Source organism: Peromyscus eremicus, chromosome 15 (assembly GCF_949786415.1).
Source record: "Peromyscus eremicus chromosome 15, PerEre_H2_v1, whole genome shotgun sequence".
Taxonomy (NCBI): Eukaryota; Metazoa; Chordata; class Mammalia; order Rodentia; family Cricetidae; genus Peromyscus; species Peromyscus eremicus.
Window position 1 is genome coordinate 282,501 of NC_081431.1, and position 21,330 is coordinate 303,830.

Below are 21,330 nucleotides of genomic sequence, written 5' to 3' on the forward strand. Positions count from 1 at the left end.
GTTTTGCTGTTGTGAGATTATTTCCTGTATTTTTGTGAGTGTAGTTAATCTCCTTGGGTTGGAGTTTTCCTTCTAGTACCTTCTGTAGGACTAGAATTTGTGGATAGCTATTGTTTAAATTTGGCTTTATCATGGAATATCTCATTTTTTCCATCTATGGTGATTGAAAGTTTTGTTTGTATAGTAGTCTGGGCTGGCATCTCTGGTCTTTGAGTCTTCAGGATATCTATCTAAGCCCTCCTGGCTTTTAGAGTCTCCATTGAGAAGTCAGGTATAATTCTAATAGGTTTGCCTTTATATGTTATATGGCATTTTTTCTTTACAGCTTTTAATATTCTTCTTTGTTCTGTATGTTTAGTGTTTTGACTATTATGTGGCAAGAGGATTTTCTTTTCTTCTCCAATCTGTTTGGTGTTCTCTAAACTTCTTGTGCTTTTATAGGCATGTTCTTCTTTAGGTTAGGAAATTTTTCTTCTATGATTTCTATTGAAAATATTTTCTGCATCTTTGAGCTGGGATTCTTCTTCTGTTCCTATTATTCTTAGGTTTGGTCTTTTTATAGTATCCCAAATTTCCTGGATGTTTTATGTCAGAAATTTTTTAGATTTAACATTTTCTTTGACAGATATATCTATTTCTTCTATCATATCTTCAGTGCCTGAGATTCTCTCTTCCATCTCTTGTATTCTGTTAGTGATGCTTGTATCTGTAGATCCTGTTCACTTATCTAGATTTTTCATTTCCAGAATTCCCTGAGTTTGTATCTTCTTCATTGTTTCTGTTTCCATTTTCAGGTCTTGAACATTTAGATTCATTTCCTTCATCTGTTTTTTCTTGGCTTTCTTTAATGGTTTTATTCATTTCCTCCAGTTTTTTGTTTGTCTTTTTGTGTATTCCTTTAAGGGATTTATTCATTTCTTCTTTAAGGACCCCTATTGTAGTTGTTTTTAAGGTCATTTTCTTGTGCTTCGTCTGTGTGGGAATATTCAAGGTAGGGTAGCCAGGCTCTGGTGGCATATTTCCTTGGTTGTTGTTGGTTGTGCTCTTGCACTGGTGTCCAGGCATCTGGGTTTGGGGTAATTATAGGTCTAGGTGCTGATTTCTGAGTTTGTTTGTATTGGATGGGAGTTTTGTTTCTTGGTTTCTGTTTCCTTTCTGGTCTTTCTGGCTAGAGTGGCCTGTGGTTGAGCAGAGGGACTTTACCTGAGTTGGAGGAAACTGAGAGTGAGGTGGGTCCCTCGGCATGCAGCCTACCTTGAGTTCTGGTGGCCTGCATGACCTCTGGTGGAGCAGGGGGCTTTCACCTGAGTTGTGGGCCATGGGCCAGGATATCAAAATAATTACTGTCATTATTAAGCCATCTTAATGCATTCTTATTTCTTATATAGTACTCCAGATTTTTATAAGAATAACCATAATCGTCATGGTTTTATAAAAAGCTTTAGCATTTATTGTCTCCTTTTGTCCTCTGAGCAGCATTTTAAATCATCATTCTAAAGATCTTGACCTCTTTATGCTACTTTTTCTAAAATCCAGTTCAGAATCACTAAAATTACCATCTTGTAAAATCATTCAGCATCCAGAACTAATTTTTTATAGTTCAACGGTACCAAATAGTTTAGATATTACCAAATCTAAATTATTACCTTTTTACAGTATTTCCTCTTTACAATATTCTCCTGCCCCCACACTTCACTGGATTTGTCTCATACTCCTATGTATCTAACCATGGTTTTTCCTTTTACATGTTCTAGTCTATTACTACAATGAAAAGAAAATGGAGTGCAGGGACAATAAACTAAAAATTTCCTTCTGTACATCCTTATATTTCCCTGTGTATTTTTTGTGACAGTTTGTGATGTCTAATAAGGCATGTACTGATCATAGAGGAATAATACTGTTTACACTCCTCCATTCAGAACTGTTGACCTTGTTCTCCTGTTGCTGTTTCTAACCATGCCTGGGTCTATACAAAGCAGCCTTCCTGTCCAGTCAGAGAAAATATTGACACCTACCTGGATATGATATTTGAAGTAACAAAACTCTTAGAGCCATTATCTATAAAAGCACTTTCCTATGTTTGTATTACCACTAGTAAACAACCAGAAGGGCATTCTTTCAGCAGGTCCTACCTCACCCACATGTGCCACTCATCACTTATGCACACTTTCCAACATGGCTTGTCTCACTACTACATCACCAGCCTTCACTCTTCTTTATCTTCAGTCTCACACTGGCCTTCCATGTGCTAGAGAAACTGACCTGTGATTCATGGTCTTCCTCTGTGTCTTACGTGCTTCAGTCAATCTAAGAGGGTAAAGAGGAGTTGAGTGGTGAGGAGTAGTGGTAAGTGAGTTAACTGTGTTTTTTATTCTTAACTCTAATACCAACTCATAAAAAAATCCAGCAGTATACATACTTGTTGTTTATGTTATATAAAGTACTTGCTAAGTAACCATAGAAGATACAGTGTAGCATTTCTGGTGAAAGCATGATGCCTATAGTCAGACGTGAGTGTATTGTCAGTCACCAGCTATAAATCTCTGGCCAAAACACCTTCAGGCTTCATCTTCCTTGCCTATGAGGTAATAGCTTCTATCTTACTGAACACAGTACTGTGCTTATAATGAATGCCAGAAAATGTTAGATATTATTTAAATTGTTACTGATCTTAAAAGTAATTAAATATTTTCTTCTTCTGTAAGTTACTTTATCTAGTCATCGCTCATAATCTGAAGGCCCTTGGTTCTAGAAATCTCACTGATACCAAAATCTTTGGATGTTCAAATACCTTACATAAAAAAAGGGTAGTACTTTCCTGTAACTTCCTACATATCTTAGTTGTCTCTAGATTATTTGTGACAATATAATACAATGAAAATTCTGTGTAAATATTTTTAAACTATATAATTATACTATGTGGCTTAAAGAAAATGGCAAGAGAAAAGCCTTTGTATGTTCAGAACTTTATATGAACTCAACTTCATCAGAGTTGCCGCTATTTTGAATGGCTTTGACTTGCAGTTTGTTGAATATGTAGATGTGGAGCCTAAAGGTAGAAAGGAAGATGGGTTCCTTATCACACCTGCTGTTACTGTGCTAATGGTGGGGATTACTTTGATACAAGGTAGAACTTCCTAACATCACTAATGATCACAGAGCACAATGATGCTGTATCAGGTTGCAATGAAAAGCTATTAGCATACGAAGTTGTCAAAATCTGTGGTAAACCTATTTACTAACCAAAATTATTTTAAAAATAGTAAGATGTGTTGTTTAAGGTGTGGATATACATATATAGATAAGCTAAAGTCTTCTGACATAATGGGTTTAGTATTTCCTAATCCAAGATTTTACTTAGTAAATCTATAACTTAAATCTCAAAATGAAAGTTATTAATTACTTTCAAAACTAACATGATTCATATAGTTTTCCTTTTATTCCCCCTACCAATTAGCAATACCACAGATGAAAAGTGTAAAGAAGTGAGTATCCATTTCAATTCTCAAGAAGACAGCTGTATTCACCCTCAAGCTCTGCTTGCAAGTCAGGAGAACAGCAGGTATCTATGTACATCCTGAGTTCAAAATGTTTGCAGCAACTAAGACTCAAAAATAGAAACAATTCAAACAGGGTATTACACACAGAAGTTGGAAACTTCTTGAGCTGGATTATTGCCATTTTTATGATTTTGTTTGGGAACTGTCAAGGTGTGTACTATGAGCCTTTGGGGAGCAGTGGGCTTTGCTTTTTCCCATGGAAGCCAAGTACCTCATCTCTAGGGGGACACCCACATACTCATTTGGATCTCTTAAGGCTCTTCACCTCTTTCCTGATTTCTGATGTTCACTGATTTTTGTTCCTCACTTGGCTTCCTGAGACTCCCCCCATTGCCACCCCCCCCCTTTTTTTTTAATTTTTGAGGCAGGGTTTCTCTGTGTAGCTCCGGCTATGCTGGCTTACTTACTTACTCTCTAGGCCAGGCTGGCCTCAGACTCAAAGATCTGCCCATCTCTGCCTCCCAAGTACTGGACTTAAAGGGATGTTCCACCACTGTCGGGCTTCTCTCTCTTTTTCTTCTGTTCTCTACTGTAGCTTTCCATCCCTAACTCATCATTCACCTCTTCCATGCATCCTCACCACAATCCCTTATATGTCAAGTATCGGACAGAGGTTTGGGGTTGAAAGAGAAGTAATACTACAACCGAATGCAGCATGATGACATAACTGAAGTAAAAACCAAATAATGATTCCAAGGCTCGAACTGCAATCTGGGCCAAATTCAGCTAGCCTCTCACGTTGCATAAGCCATTCTAATTGCGCGTCCTCACACATTCATGTTGTCAGTGGCTGCTTTCCAACCCTAGTAGCAGGTGAGCGGTGAATCAGGCCCAGAAGCCACATGGCCCACCAAGCCCTAGATACTTACAAATTTGTCCTATTTTTAAAGCAGTTTTGAATAGTAAATAAGATCACTCCAATTTTGACAATTTCACATACCAACAGCTTTTCACTGTAAACTGACATGGCATTGTTCTCTGTGGTCACAAGTGACACTGGGAAATTTCTATCAGAGATCCAGCAGTGACAACAAATGTTTTATTGGCTAGTCCCCTTAAACCCTGGATTTCTATCCTCTTCCCTTGCCTTATTCAGTAATGTCTTACAGATTGCTCAGATCTCTACTTCTTACTCAGTTACCTCATCCCTGTCCTTGGGCCCCTCACATTCACAGCTCCATAATTCTGTATCACACAGAGCTGTTTATCATCGCACAACCTGTGCAGGTCTATAATCCTGATACTTGGAAGGTGGAGGCAAAAGGATTGGTTCAAAGTCATTTTCAGTTATATAAGGAGTTTGATTGAGATCAGCCTGGGCTACCTGACATCCTGTCTAAACAAACAAGACACACACACACACACACACACACACACACACACACACACACACCAGAAATAATAGCAGCTTATGCTCTGGAAAGGAATTGGGCTGCTCTCCTAATAAGCAGAAGCAAAAACATCACATTGTTTAATAAAATTCTTCTATGTCTTTCTTTCTGACTATAATGTGCATTAATTGAAACTTGGCCTTTTCTCCCGATACATATGGCTAAAATCTGTAATTCAGCAACGGACAGTAGAAGAGGCCTTCAGGAAAAAAAATAGGAGGCACAGGGAAGGCATTTTATAATCAGTAGAATTGTAAATACAGGCAACTTAAATTTTTTTAAACAAAAAACTGCAGTTACTATTTTCTTCTGCAATGGAGGTGAATTTGCAAAGCCTTCTGTTTATTTTCTGGTTTCCTAGTCACTTCTTCCCTTTTGTCTTGAAGCTTGTTTTTCCATATTATATATAAAAGAAAATGAAATATTCAGTTTTTAAATTCAGAATTTATGTTATCCCCTAAGTTTTAATGATCATCTTCCTCAAATGACTATCGTCATCATGGCTAATCCACCAGGGAATAGGAAAGTTGAGGTGACAGCAGTATGCCATCCTACAATGCCTTTTTATGTTAGTCCAGAAGTTTGAAGGGAAAATCATACTGCTTCTGTAATAGCACATATAAATGAATAAAAGAGGAAAAAACTAATACTGTAAAATTTTTTGAGACAGAATGACATAGAATGCTATGCTTTGGGGGAATTTTCTAAGATCTGCATCCAAGGTTCTTAGGTGTTGAGTTGTTTCCTTTACTGTTGGGATCTATGATGGGAAAGTTGTGCAGAATCAATTCCAGGCTAACCATGTAGTCCCACTGTAGGAAGAAAATAACAACTGGAGCTAGGGTTGTTTTTACAGGAAATTGTTTTTAAAACATTCCATGAAAGTGCTCAAAATATCATTTATTTAGATTTGTATATGCAAGATTACCCACCTAAAATTCTTTCTCATCTTTCTTTTTGCCCAAGTTCTACTAGCCCACCTCGGAATTCACTCACCCAAGAGGCCTCCTAAATAGCCACATTGCAAAGTGATGACTCTGTCTAGAACACCAAGCATATCCTGCCTGTAATGTTTTATACATGTATAAAATTTATACATGTAATTCCTTCACTTGAGAGGTTGACACAGAAGGATTGCTACAAGTTCAAGTCCTCTCAGGACATTTAACCTTTCTCAAAAATAAATAAAAATAAATAAATAAGTGGTATAAATTCATTTTTTAAAATGGTAAATACACAGAATATTTTGTATATATTGAGCCAGATGTGATGACTGACACCTGTAATCACTCTGAAGAACCCTGAGGCAAGAGGATCAAAAGTCATATAAACAGATCAAGGTCAGTCTTGACTGCAGTCTACCAAAGCATTAAAGTTCATTATTTTTGGCAACATTTTGTAGACAACGAGTGAGAATCTATACTAGGCACAAGACCTGTGTGCCCAGGCCAAATGTCAAAGCGAAATGAAAAGGTGGAGGCGTATGTCAAAGATATAGCTATGTGGTGAAGGAGAGAATGTTTGTAGGAGTATAGGTGGGTGATGCTGACCAGTCTTGATAGAAAGAAAACAATGAGGAGCAATCAAGTGGGCAGCAACCAATGGAGGGCAGGTGGACCTCTTAGGGATTTGTCTACTGGTTGAGGGATAGCATTCAGGCCATAAAGGAAAGGCAGCAGTCTTGTTAGGGGAGAACTTGGGTACCCTGTACTGAATATGCCATCCTTGCTTATTTTTCATGGTAGTAACAGGAAATGGACACAATTTCTAAAGCTAACTTTCCTTTGAGAGGATTAGCCATCATTTACACTTCTGCCACAAGCACACTTCTAAAGAGACTCAAGGAAATGCTTTGTGCACTGTGATGACCTATGTATTTTCCAGATCAAGTCTCTGCTTATTAACTGACAGAAGGAAAAACATGAAATATACTCATTAATTTCTTTTTTCCACTCTACTTCCTCTTTTACATCATACTTTCTTGTGCCCTACATGAAAAACAGAAAGAGGGTAATGAACACTTTTGATGAATCTACATTTATATGTAATACCAGCATCCTGATTATTGGCATATGAATTCTTGATAGTTCAGTTATCCATCATGCTGTTATATAAATGAAAACATCCTGTGATTTTTAATGTCCCTTCTTGACAAAATGGACAAAAACAAAAATCAGCAAAAACTGCAAAGTTAGAGAATACCTGGGATTCCATGTTAGTTAAGAAGCCAATTCATTTCAACAGAGTAAGATCTAAGATTCAAGTTTTTGACATTACTTCACAGACATTCAGAGAATTTTGTTTAGGGATAATAATGCTTTGACAGCATCCGGTAAAATTCACTTTTAGCCTGCCTGCTTGGTTGTCACTCCCTTGCACCCTTACCTTATGTTGAAATCACACACCATAAAGTTAGAGGACAAGACTGAGTGGACAGAAAATTGAATGACTTTAAGAAAGAAGATGTAGTCCAAGAGTTCTGCTTTATAAGTCCATCGTTTTCCTTTCTTATTTTAAAATGTTCATAATATGGAATGGGTTCATTAAAGAACATTAGGAAAATGCAAAAATATATGAAAACAAATAATAATTATTCTGTGTAACAATAGCCATTACTAATACATTTTTAAAACAGAACACACTCTAAATGTATCAGAGAAAAGCTTATATAATATCAGTTATCACCTTCTCTATGGAATAGAAGTAACTTTTGCTTATTTAAAAATATTTTAAATGGTGATGGGGCAAAGTGACCAAGATTACTCAACAGACTGTCTGAAAAAACTAAACACTGCATTTCTTCTACTTTGAAAGTTCTTTTGTACCATGCTCTGTATTATGAAAACTTTTTCCTGTAAAGAATTGATAAATAATTGAGATTGATATGTTTAACTGATTTGAATATTTGTGGTGATGTATTGTGTTCCCCAATATACTGTGTCTCCCAATAAAATTTACCTGAGGATCAGAGGAAAAAGCCAGCCACTATAGTAAACAAAAGTCATGCAATGTTAGCACACGCCTTTAATCATATCACTTGGGAGGCAGGGATCTGTCTGGATCTATGTGAGTTCAAGGCCACACTGGGAACAGAGCCAAGTGTGGTGGCACATGTCTTAAATTCCAACACTAGTTAACCATTTAGGTTTGGAGGTCTGGACAGACAGACAGGAAGTGACAGAGCTGGGCAGGAAGAGGAAGTGATGTAGCTGGACAGAGAGAACAAATCAGATGGCAGAATATCAAGGTATATAGGCATGGGTAGATAGGAAGTCTTGCTTTTGGAAGCTGTAGAGTTGGTGAGGTGAGGTTAGCATGTGGCTGTTCCTGTTCCTCTGATCTCTCTCAGGTTTTCACTCCTATATTTGGCTCCTAGTTTTTGGTTTTTTTTTATTTCATAAGACCGTTTAGAAATTCATCTACAAATATTATGTTACAGAGTGTAGCAGGAATCTTAAAGAGTCTTATTAATAAAATCAAACCCGGAGGCCAGTTATTGGGATGAAATGCTGGAAGATCTGAGAGACAGAACAAACCACAGCTAACCTCACCTGGCCAACTTCTCAGCTGGTCTTGTTTCCTCAGACTGGAAACTTCTGTGTCCTCATCCCAATGGCTCTCAGCTGAACTGTGCTGCTCAAAACCTAAAAGCTTAACCAGCATTTCATCCCAATACCTGGCTTTTATTAATAAGACCATAAAACTCTGTAACAGTGAGCTCTGAATTTGATTGAGAGACTTTCCCTGCCTTGGAAGATAAAGTTGGGGAGCAACTGAACAAGATTTCTGGGGCTGGAGAGATGGTTAAGAGCACTTGTTACTCTTGCCTAGAACCTAGGGTTCAGTTCTTGGAACCCATGTGGTGGCTCGGCTCATAACTATCTGTAACTCCAGATGTAATTCCAGAGGTTCCAACACCCTCATCTGGTCTCATCTACATACACATGGTGTACAGACATATATTCTGGCAAAATACTCATAAACATAGAATAAAAATAAATACATCTTTTAAAAAAAATTCCCAATTTCAACCTCAGGCCTCAAAGGTATGTGTGTGTGTGACACACACACATACATACAAGGATGTGTGCACATGTGTTCATGGACACATACATGTATGTGTGCATACTACACATATATACATGTGAAGAAAAAACAAGAAGTGGCCCCATATCGTTATTCTTTGTGTGTATGTGTGATACTTTGAGCTATGCTCATGATCTCAAGAAAATGTCAGACTTCTGGATAGTGAACAAAAGGTTTGCATATAATTATTGCTAGTTTCTGTGTTTTAATAGCTGCTTTGAGGATGTATTATACAATAATTGGTTTGACACTGTGCTGGCTAGTTTATGTCAACTTAACACAAGATAGAGTCACTGGAGAGGAGGAAGCCTCGATTGAGAAAATGCCTCAATAAGATTAGGCTGTATACAGGACTGTAGGTTATTTTCTTAATTAGTGATTGATGTGGGAATGCAGCCCATTGTGTTTGGGACTACCTCCAACAGGTGGTCCTGAGTTCTGTAAGAAAGCAGGCTGAGCTGGGAGGTGGTCGCACATGTCTTTAATCCCAGCACTCGAGAGGCAGAGCCAGGCGGATCTCTGTGAGTTCAAGGCCAGCCTGGGCTACAGAGTGAGTTCCAGGAAAGGCACAAAGCTACACAGAGAAACCCTGTCTCTAAAAGAAAAAAAGAAAAAGAAAAGAAAAGAAAGCAGGCTGAGCAAGCCATGAGAAGCAAACCAGTAAGATGTTTTCTTCTATGGCCTCTGCATCAGTTCCTGCCTCTAGGTTCCTGCTCTGCTTGAGCTCCTGTTCTGACTTCTTTTGATGGTGAACTGTGATGTGAAAGTGTAAGCCAAATAAACCTCTTCCCAACTTATTTTTTTGTCATGGTATTTTGTCTAAGACAATCCCCATAGGAAGAGCTAGATATGAAAGATAAGGGAAGGAAAAGTGGCCTATGCAAAGGCCACTGACCCCCCTCCCACCTACCCACCCTCACCACCACCACCACACAAAAAGACAACTTTCAGACAAAAGGATATTATATATTAGAGAACTCTCGGATGTTTGTAATAAAATATATTTAGTTTTCAAGTGCCACTGTGTAAGCATGAGGACTTGAGTTCAGATCCCTAGAATCCACATAAAAAGCCCTAGTGCTGTGGGATGGTCTGTATGTCAAATGTGTTGCTCTGATTGGTCAATAAATAAAACACTGATTGGTCAGTGGCCAGGCAGGAAGTATAGGCGGGACTAACAGAGAGGAGAACTGAGAGAACAGGAAGGCGGAGGGAGACACTGCCAGCCGCCGCCATGACAAGCAACATGTGAAGATGCCGGTAAGCCACGAGCCATGTGGCAAGGTATAGATTTATAGAAATGGATTAATTTAAGATGTAAGAACTAGATAGCTAGAAGCCTGAGCCATTAGGCCAAACAGTTTAAATAATATAAGCGTCTGTATGTTATATAAGTGGACTGCTGGGGCTTGGCGAGAAAAACTCTCCAGCTACATTTATTAGGAAATACTATTTCTTTCTTGGGTCTCTGAGGGAGTTGAAGATTAGTTAGTTATAGTTGAAGGTAAGTTAGAGTTGAAGATTAGTTAGAGTTGAAGATTAGTTAGGATAGAAAATGAATTAGGTACATTTTGGACTTACCAAAATAGGATAGATAATAGAATTATTTTCTCTAAATCTGTCAAATGTTAGTGGACTAGACATTGTTAATGTAATTTTTGACTGTATATATTATATATACTTATTGGATAATTTTTCTTGTATTTATAAGCTTTTTTAAATTTTAGACAAAAAAGGGGAAATGTGGTGGTATTGTATTCCCCAAAATATTGTGCACCCTAATAAACTTATCTGGGGTCAAAGAATATAACAGCCACAATATTAAACATAGAGGATAGGCAGTGGTAGCACACGCCTTTAATCCTAGCATTCCAGAGGCAGAAATCCATCTGTTCAAGGATACAGCCAAGCATGGTGACTCATGCCTTTAATCCCAGAAAGCGAGCCTTTAATCCCAGGGAGTGATGGTAGAAAGCAGAAAGGTATATAAGGCGTGAGAACCAGAAACTAGAAGCATTTGGCTGGTTAAGCATTTGGCTGGTTAAGCTTTTAGGTTTTGAGCAGCACAGTTCAGCTGAGAGCCATTTGGATATGAGGACACAGAGGCTTCCAGTCTGAGGAAACAAGACCAGCTGAGAAGTTAGCCAGGTGAGGTTAGCTGTGGCTTATTCTGTCTCTCTGACTTTCCAGTGTTCACCCCAATAACTGGCCTCAGGTTTGATTTTATTAATAAGACCTTCTAAGATTCCTGCTACACCCCAGAGTGCTGTAAGGCCAAGAGCTGGAGAGACAGAGACAGGAAGATTCCTAGGGCTTGCTGGCTCCATGAGCTTTAGATTCAGTACTCTGCCTTGCAAAATAAGATGGGGAATATGGTGTTTTGAATAAAAATGGCCCCCACAGATCAATAGGGAGTGGCACTATTAGGAGGAATGGCTTTGTTGGAGGAAATGATTCATTAGACTTTGAGGTCTCAGAAGCTCAAGCCAGGCCTACTGGTTCACAGTGTCTTCCTGCTGCCTGTGGATCCAGATATAGAACTCTCAGCTCCTTCTCTAGCACCTGTGTGCCACCATGTTGCACCGTGACAATAATAAACTGAACCTCTGAACTGTAAGCCAGCCCCAATTAAATGTTTTCCTTTATAAGAGTTACCGTGGTCATGGTGTCTCTTCACAGCAATGATACCCTAGCTAAGACAGAGAGTGACTGAGGAAGACACCAGATGTTGATCCCTGGCCTCCCACAACCACATGCACACTCATGCACATACACATACCTATATGCACAGGTGCATGCACTCATACTAACAAGTACATACACAACACACCACACACACAGAGGCACAGAAACAGATGCAAAGCCAAAAATGGACAAAATAAGTGTCCTTCTAAGAACAGTCTTTGTTTCTCTACTTGGTTTTTTCTGAACTTTCAGAGAGTAAGTTAGATCCTGCTCCACTGTGCAGAAAGGTCAGCTGGCCTGTAGGTATTACCCCACTCTCTGAAAAACATAATGTAAACATGATCATTCCTGAGGCACATACACAAAAAGCACCTAACAGCTGATTTCTCCACCACTTAATAAATGCCCCTCCACTCCACTGTCCTGCCACACATCAAAAAGCTTACAAGAAGTTGAGTCCTATTCTGGTGCACATGCCTCGTGTTCCTCCCTGTTTGCTTCTCTTTGACAGTTAAACCAAATATTTCCCATGAATTGGAGAAACCACTTCTGTTTTGAAACCTCCTTCATCCAAAGGTTTGACTCTAGACTTCAGGCAGCTGTCAGGATCCTGGGCGGTTCACTGTCAACACAGTCACTGAAAGCATTCCAAATCAGGGCTGAGGCAGAGGGTAGCTCCACTTCAAGAGTGGGCTTGCAATGCTCGCTGCCCCAGGGAAGTGTTCTGTACAATAATTTACAGCAACTGTGGGTCGGGGGTGGGGGGGGAGGAATGACTTTAGAGGCTGGGAACCCAGTGGGCAAACCTTTGAGATCTGAGGATTGTGAGATGAGACCACAGATAATTCAAACGACGAAAATATAGGTACTTTCCCTAATGCGATATGAGTAATGCCAAATACAATAACGAACAGAAAGGCAAGTATGAAGCAGCATGGATAAAATGAGAACCAGGGGTGCTGGCTGTGCCATGACCCACAGCTGTGCTCCCAGGCCTCTGTTTTTAGGTCTCCGTGCTTTTATTCTTCAAGCTCAAGTTTCGAGCAATGATCACAGGACCAACTGGTCTTTCACCCTTCCTGAGTTGAGTGGTCTCGTTTATGTGAGCCAGGGTCAGCTCCAGCTGGTAAGCACACGCTGTAGAGCAGCTGCGGGAGGAACACAGAGCAATGTCAGTTAGGAGACAGCCCATAGAGGAGCACAACCCTGTCTGTGGAAGACTGCCACCCAAGCTGAGGGGTGCAGCAAAGCCCTAGAGGACTTGGGAGGAGTGCAGCTACATAAGGGAGGAGTTAAATGTTTTACAGAAGCAGCACAACACAGTTGACAAGCCAGATAGATATTCCTGGGCAGGAGCTCAACCCCATTGTTTCAGCCCCTTGAACTGAGGCCCCGCCTTACTGCCAGCCGATTGGCCTAGCCAGCACCACCTTGAGTCACTAACCTCCCGGGAGCGGCCTGGCCACGCCCACCTGTTGTGTCGCCCAGCACACTTTAGTTTCAGGATTGTTGCGTCTGTTCACTTAGCTCAAAAGCTGCTCTCTGACTACCTGGCGCTCAGTTTTCCCTTCGTTCTTGTAACATGACGGCGCCGCCTCTCGCGCCGGACGCAAAGCCTCCCCGCCGCAGGAGGAAGACCTACACTTTCTGGTGGTGCTTCCTGGGCATTTGCACAGAGGCCCTTCTGTTCCTGCTGTCTACTTTATCTGGTAGGATCCAGGAGAGAGTCTGTGTCTCGGGGATGCTGGCACCTAGCCTGTAGGTCAGGTGGATAGCGAGGAGCTCATCTGAGGTTGCGATGGGCAAGGTTGGGATGGAGGACCTGGTAGAGTTCTAGAGTTGTGCAAATGTGTAATGTGGAGACCATGCAGTCTCCATTCCCAAAGTGCAGACTTTCTTAGTGGGCAGCACTTAAGGGGTAAGCTGCCTGAGTGGAAAGAGGAGTAGATGTTCATCCAGAGTCTGGCTGTGTCAGTAGCAGTTTGTATTGTTTTCAGGAATTAGGGTAGCCCTGCGGTTTAACTCTGGGGAAGGCAGAGTGCACTGCTTGTGCTGTGGGTGAGCAACCCTCTAGGTTTAGAGGGGAGGGAAAGTCACACCTGGCTTGTTTTATCTTGAGTCAAGTTTTTTGCCTGAGGCAGAATGGGCTTGGTTTACAAGTGGCTGTTTTCTTTGGCTTTACATTTTTTATTAGATTTTTCACATAAAACATATTTGATTATATTCCTCACACCCCTCCTCCTGACTTGGAGTTATCATAGCCAATATAGACAGTGACTGGTGGTATTACCAAATGACTTTGAGACCTTGCTTATCGTCCTTTAAAGACAAAGTCATAGTAGAAAAAAAATCTAAACATCACTCCTAAGACAGGTATAAGTAACACTCTGGTTTTCACCTCAGCTCATGAACAAAAACTCAAGGTTTCTCCCATCACATTTTGGTGGTGTTTCATTACATGGAATAAATACTATACTTGCTTACTGTATAAAATTTACACAAAGAACAATATTTCTGTGTCCTGTTTTTCAATCCTTTGTATCTGTCCCTGATACATACTGTTGTGGAATATTATTTTAACTATGTAAAGACATGTTGCATTTGTTTATGCTGTGGAATATTACTTTAACTGTGTAAAGGTGTATTATTACATTTGTTTATGCTGCATTTGTTTAACAATGTAAGAATGTGTGTTTAATAATGCAAAGATATGTTGCATTTGTTTCACTTTGCCTGCCTAAGGCACCTGATTAGTCTACTACAGAGCTGAATGGTCAATAGCTAGGCAGAGAAGGGATAGGCAGGACTGGCAAGGAAAGAGAATAAATAGGAGAATGAGGAAGAGAAGAGGAGAGGAGTCAACGAGAGACATGCCTAGAGCAAGACACCAGGCAGCCACTAGCCAGCAGACACAGGCAGTGAAAGTAGGAGATACAGAAAGAAGGAGAAAAAAAAAGGAAAAAGCCCCAAGGAAAAAGGTAGATGAAGAGAAACAGGTTAATTTAAGTTAAAAGAGCTAGCCAGAAAGGAGCCTAAGCTAGGATGAGAATTCAAAATATAAGTTTCCATGATATGATTTGAGAGCTAGTTAGTGGCCCAAAAGAAAAATCCTGGTACACACACACACACAATCCTTTACATATAGTCTGTATGTATTTCTGTATCTCTCATTAGTAGCATCCATTTAGCAACATTTGTCTTCAATGTTCCAGACTCTGTGCTGGTCTAAGGATGGATATTCTGGGAGGCAGTCATGAACCAGTGTTGTTTTTGTGATCCTCTTCCACTGGTTGTTCATACACATATATGTGTATAAATATAAGCAGGCACTTCATTATACTGATAGATCCTCAGTGACAGATACATAGTAGATGATCTATAAATATTTGCTTATATTTATTAGGAGTGGCGAATATTAACCAAAGCTTAACACTAAAGAATAGAACTGCTGGGCGGTGGTGGCGCATGCCTTTAACCCCAGCACTCAGGAGGCAGATCTTTGTGAGTTCAAGGCCAGCCTGGTCTACAGAGTGAGATCCACGAAAGGCGCAAAGATACACAGAGAAACCCTGTCTTGAAAAAACCAAAATAAATAAATAAATAAATAAAATAGAACCAAGCTCTGGAGTAAAGGAGCATGCTTCTCTGACTAGATTTTAAAAAAATCACTGGGGAAAGGACAAACAACAATCCAAACTTTGCCACTTTAAACCACTGACTTGTTACTGTTTTTCCCGTATATGGAACCATCCCCTGACATTACATATTTGACTGTCTTCTCTTCAAACTTCACTGGAGTGTTACCTCTTAGGGAGACCTCCTCTGACTACCCTTGGTAGACATAGCCCAGCTTACCCTCCTCTCAACTTGCAATCACACTTTTAAAACTGTCTTTTCTATTCTCTACCACTCCCCATTGGAAAGCATAGATCTTATCTTTTTTCACACTTAATACTTCAAATGGCTGCTTTTTTTTTTTTTTTTTTGCCTTAGTGTTGGCACTCTTACATAACTCAAGTACCAGAATGTTAAATATCATATTTGGCCAAGGCACAGAGCACAGAGAAGATTCTTCCTTCCTGCAGGAGGAAAGTTGTTTAAAGAGCTTTACTTTCCACTTATCTCTATAAAAATTCACTTCACAAGGAAGAGAAGGGGCAGGTGCTAGCAATAATAAGAAGCCAATGGTTTTTTAGAAGAATAATGTTTGGAACAGACTTCAAGCCAAATGTTTAAGAAGACTCTGAAGCTATTTGAAATAGAAAAAAACAGATAAATAAATAGGATATAACATAAATGGAGGTGGAAATGAAGAGGAGGGAAAACAATATAAAATCTGAAAACTAAAGATAGATATGAAACCTGGACAACATAAAAGGAAAACTCATTGTGGTAGGCAGGGAGAATTGAAGGATAGAATAGGGTCTCATTTTTGGAACAACTCAACTTGTGAGGAAAGGGGTTTATGTGTGGACAGTGTCCAGCATAGAAAGCCTGTCATCAGGACTGCAGAAGAGAATCAGTCAGATTTTTAGGTTGGTCTCCTTCCTTCAGAAGAGCGGCTGCTTCTTTGAACAAAGCTGCTGCTTCCTGTTGTGTCTGCTCTTATATACCTATTTTAGGTCTTTCTAAGATCAGTAAATGCTTACACTCTAGTATGTCAGTCCTTACTCTGTATGCTACAGTGTAGGGGAATAGTCTTTATGTGATCAGCTGCTAAGTTATAAAATACTAGCAGACAGACCCCGCCCCCCCAAAAATAGCTCTCCTTTCTCCAATGAATAAATCTTTAAAATGACTATTTTCACTATAAAAAAATGACAATATAATCCTTGCAAGTGTTTTATTGTACTGTTATGCCACTGTGAGGAGCTGGTACTGGATATTGTGGCCACGTTGATGAGTAGATTTCATCTTAACTATTGAACACAGCCAACATGTTACCTATCTGAGATATCCTGGTAGGGGACAGCCCAAAGGAAGAGAACGAGTGCTGCTTCCATAGTTGAGACACAAGATGTTCCCTCCAGGTGTCTAGAAAGAGGAGAGAGTTGCTCAGTGTGCATAGCTAGGAACTGGGCTGTGGAGCAATGTAAACAAAGACAGCCCAAGTAGGACACAGCTGACCAGCAACTACTTAGTTTGACACAAAAACGACAAGAGAAAAATAGAGTGTGAAAGAATCATGAGAAGTGAGGGCCTAGTTTGGAACAGTTCAGGCTGTGATGTTTTTACCTGATGTACTTAGTACAACTTGAGTCTAAACTAGAGCTGCTGTAATGCCTCCAAGCACCATAAAAGGCAATTTTTTGAGGACTAAACACAGGATAGGATGGAATCTGCTTTGGGGAGTTCCAGATGAGGACAAGGGTCACAGCATTGGCAGTGGTGCCCAGTGTGGCCCGGACACAGGCTGCCTAACTGGACACCTAGTCTGCTATATACTTGGAATGCACTCCTGAACAGGTTATCCCACCTTGTGATACTTCAGTTTTCTCATCTTACAGAGGGAGAAACTTTTAAATAATGAGTATGAAGAGTGCTGAGTGTTTGATTTCTAATTTTTTAAAATCCTCATTACTATTGTTATAGGTTCTGATATCTGTTATTACTGTACTTTCAGAAAAATACAACCCACAGTATTTGGAATTCACTTTCTAATTATAGAGGTAATGCAGAATGAGTTCATAATAAACCAGTAAAATGTAAATATTTTGACATGAAAGAAGCACTAACACAGGGAAATATTTATAGCTAAACCAATAAAAAATGTTTTTAAGACTGGCTGAAAAACAGAAAAGAAAGTATGATTTTCATATATCATCAAAGCAAATTCTCTGACTAATAAAGAATTTGAATTTGAATTTAAAGAGGGTAAAGAATCAATCACAGGACTCATTCAACTTTGGTACTGGGTACTAGAGAAGTGATAATGAATGAGACATAGTCCTTAAGAACAGGATGGTCTCATATCTTTCATGCCTCCTTGTTTTACTTTTGAATAAAAGTTCAGTTCATTCTGAAATAACCCAAAAGCTGATGTTATTTTAAACTCCTTAGGGATACTATTGCACTACCGCCACTGCTTGAGTAAAGAAATGCTGTGGGATGTTCTGTATGGCAAATGTGTTGCTGATTAGTCAATAAATAAAACACTGATTGGCCATTGGCTAAGCAGGAAGTGTAGTCAGGACAAGGAGGAGAATAAAGCTGGGAAGTGGAAGGCTGAGTCAGAGAGACACTGCCAGCCGCCAAGATGACAAACAGCATGTGAAGATGCCGGTAAGCCACGAGCCATGTGGCAAGGTATAGATTAATGGAAATGGATTAATTTAAGCTGTAAGAAAAGTTAGCAAGAAGCCTGCCACGGCCATACAGTTTGTAACCAATATAAGTCTCTGTGTTTACTTGGTCGGGTTTGAGCGGCTGTGGGACTGGCAGGTGAGAGAGATTTGTCCTGACTGTGGGCCAGGCAGGAAAACTCTAGCTACAAAGAAAGGCATGTACTAATAGTTCAGAATCTTGATTAAAACGTTTCTTTTTTCTGTACTTCCTGCCACAAAATAACATTTCTTAGTTGATAAAAGTGATATTCACACTTCATCTTCATGTTCTTGCCCTCCTATCCCTAGATGCCTGTGAACTACCACCACCATTTGAAGCTATGGAACCCAAGGAAGAAACTAAACCCTATTATGAGGTTGGAGAGACAATAGAATATAAGTGTAAAAGAGGATACATATTTCTGTATCCATTCATCATGGTTGCTACCTGTGAACCAAATCATACATGGTTCCCTATTTCAGATCATGGTTGTGCTAGTAAGTAAACTCAATTTTTTTTTTAAATTTTTATTTTGCAATACAATTCAGTTCTACATATCAGCCACAGATTCCCTTGTTCTCCCCCCTCCCTCCCCCCTCACCTTCCCCCCAGCCCGCCCCCCCATTCCAATCTCCTCCAGGGCAAAGCCTTCCCCACAGACTGAGATCAACCTGGTGGACTCAGTCCAGGTAGGTCCAGTCCCCTCCTCCCAGGCCGAGCCAAGGGACCCTGCATAGGCCCCAGGTTTCAAACAGCCGACTCATGCAATGAGCACAGGACCCGGTGCCACTGCCTGGATGCCTCCCAAACAGATCAGGCCAATCAACTGTCTCACCCACTCAGAGGGCCTGATCCAGTTGGTGACCCCTCAGCCATTGGTTCATATTTCATGTGTTTCGGTTCGTTTGGCTATTTGTCTCTGTGCTTTATCCAAGTGCTAGAGAGGCCCACAGAAATCCACAAAGATACCCCCACAATAGACTGCTGGCAATGGTCGAGAGACAGTCCGAACTGACCTACTCTGGTGATGGGATGGCCAAACACCCTAATTGTTGTGCTAGAAACCTCATCCAACTACTGAGGGATCTGGATGCAGAGATCCATGACTAGGCCCCAGGTGGATCTCTGGGAGTCCAATTAGCGAGAATGAGGAGGGTTTATATGAGCGAGAATTGTTGAGACCAAGGTCGGATAAAGCACAGAGACAAAATAGCCAAACAAACGGAAACACATGAAATATGAATCAATTTTTTTTTGCTTGATTTTCAGATATTTTAGAATGGGGTGCGTATGCCCTTATTGCAGTGATGCTTTTCCTATGTGAAACAAAGCTTTGATTTAAATGTGAGGGTTTTTTTTTTCAGGCTTTGAGAAATTTATGGGGAATTTTTTTTCTTGAAAATTTAGTTGATTTTGCAATTGTTAACCTGTGCTTGTCTTTTGTTTTAGTTACTTTTCTGATGTTGTGGTAAAGCATATGACCAGGACAACTTATAAAAGAAAGGGTTCATTTGGGCTTGTGGTCTCAGGGGTCAGAGTCCATGATGGTGGATCAAAAGCATGGTGGCAGGAACAGCTGAGAGCTTATGTTTCAGAATGGCGAGTAGGACCAGAGAGTATACTGGGAATGTCACAAGTCTTTTGAAACCTCAAAGCACGCTCTAGTGACATCCTTTCTCCAGCAAGGCTATACTTCCTAATCTTCCTCAAATAACCATCAACTGGGGACCCATTATTCAAATGCCCTTATGGAGGACATCTTATTCAAATCACCACACTCCTATAACTATTAAAGAAGAATAATCCATAAACTCAAAAGAACCAAGTATGACTTTTTTTTTTTTTTTTACTTTAGTTAAAGTGCAACTGGCTTTGGAGTTGAATTAATTTTTTTATTATTATATTCTTCTAGAAATAGAATGTCCTACATTAGCAGAACCTGAATTTGGCAAAGTACACCTCCTAGATGGCAGAATTTCATGGGGTGGTCGAGCTCAATTTACTTGTATGGATGGGTAAGTTGCTCCTTATGGGAAATAAGGTAAATGTTCCTGATTCCATTGTTTTACTTCTCTTTTTAAGCATTCAAGTAAATTGGCTTTAATTTTGCTCACTATATGACAAAGTGTGCTCCTAGCCAAACAACATTTGGGTACTTTATGGAGGTAGGAGAGATGCTTAATAAATAAAGAAATGGAAGAAAAACAAATCTGTATCATACTTGCTGTATCTATAATGTCCATGATTAAACATTAAGAATGGAGTAATCTAGCCAGGCGGTGGTGGCGCACTCAGGAGGCAGAGGCAGGCGGATCTCTGTGAGTTCGAGGCCAGCCTGGGCTACCAAGTGAGTTCCAGGAAAGGCGCAAAGCTACACAGAGAAACCCTGTCTCGAAAAACCAAAAAAAAAAAAAAAAAAAAAAAAAAAAAAGAATGGAATAATCTGCCAAGGGTGGTGGTTCATCTTGTAATTCCAGTACTGAGGAAGATGTGACAGGTAGATCTCCATGAGTTTGAGGGCAGTCTGGGCTACATATCCAAAAGGGATAGATAGTCATGGTGACTTTATCATTGACAGTCAAGTGGACCTACTGCCAACTCAAGGTTAAATTGGTGCTCTCATGAAATCGAGGTAGAACAACTGACCAAAGGAGAATTCTGGAAGGTGTTAACAAGTCAAAATGTAATATAACTCATCTTTACCACAGGATATGTCAGTTGGAAAACCTTATTTTTCAGACTGCTATGTAACGTAAAGTGTCTCCAAAGGGGGCATTAGCCACTGAGTAAGTCTTTATTCTCTAGAGCTCTCTTAGAAGTAACTGTGACTCTTGGGGAAAGTTGGCTGCAACTACCGTCAGAGTTTCATTGATGATTTTTTTGTTTTAGTTTTTGTATTTTGAGACAAGGTTTCTCTGTGTAACAGCCCTGGCTGTCCTAGAACATGCTTTGTAGACGAGGCTGGCCTCAAACTCACAGAGACCCGCCTGCTGGGATTAAAGGTGTGCACCACCACCATGCCTGGCAATAATTTTTTAATTTTGTCAAGTAAAAGCACATTCAAGTAAAGCTATGTGGAGGAAATTTTCTAGATACTTTGAAGGAACCGAAGTTTAGGTCATAAATCTTTTTCTTTTTTCTTTTTTTTTTTTTTTTTGGTTTTTTGAGACAGGGTTTCTCTGTGTAGCTTTGCGCCTCTCCTGGAACTCACTTGGTAGCCCAGGCTGGCCTCGAACTCACAGAGATCCGCCTGGCTCTGCCTCCTGAGTGCTGGGATTAAAGGC

General features: G+C 40.0%; 2 protein-coding genes and 1 long non-coding RNA gene across 5 annotated transcripts in view; 2 read left to right on the forward strand and 1 right to left on the reverse strand.

Annotated features, from left to right (window-relative positions):
• Positions 1 to 8,311, forward strand: part of LOC131924997 (complement component receptor 1-like protein) — a 51,854-nt gene extending 43,543 nt beyond the window's left edge. For 2 of the 3 annotated variants that reach the window (XM_059280225.1, XM_059280227.1), the window contains 2 exons: positions 3,458 to 3,562; positions 5,918 to 8,311. In XM_059280225.1, the coding sequence (XP_059136208.1) occupies positions 3,458 to 3,562; positions 5,918 to 5,963 (151 nt within the window). In that variant the 3' untranslated portion in view covers positions 5,964 to 8,311. Of the gene's footprint in view, positions 1 to 2,226; positions 2,347 to 3,457; positions 3,563 to 5,917 lie in introns of those variants that run through there. The other variant, XM_059280226.1, reaches the window with a different exon arrangement.
• A 4,329-nt stretch (positions 8,312 to 12,640) lies between these two features.
• On the reverse strand, positions 12,641 to 13,134 carry LOC131925841 (uncharacterized). The gene is made up of 2 exons (XR_009383365.1): positions 13,028 to 13,134; positions 12,641 to 12,870 (listed from the first exon to the last, which is right to left on the reverse strand). It is a non-coding gene; the product is annotated as an uncharacterized LOC131925841 (long non-coding RNA).
• Positions 13,135 to 13,227: 93 nt separating this feature from the next.
• Positions 13,228 to 21,330, forward strand: part of LOC131925840 (membrane cofactor protein-like) — a 40,656-nt gene continuing 32,553 nt past the window's right edge. Inside the window, exons 1-3 of the mRNA XM_059281219.1 lie at positions 13,228 to 13,431; positions 18,355 to 18,543; positions 19,959 to 20,061. Of these exons, the coding sequence (XP_059137202.1) occupies positions 13,305 to 13,431; positions 18,355 to 18,543; positions 19,959 to 20,061 (419 nt within the window). The 5' untranslated portion in view covers positions 13,228 to 13,304. The remainder of the gene's footprint in view (positions 13,432 to 18,354; positions 18,544 to 19,958; positions 20,062 to 21,330) is intronic.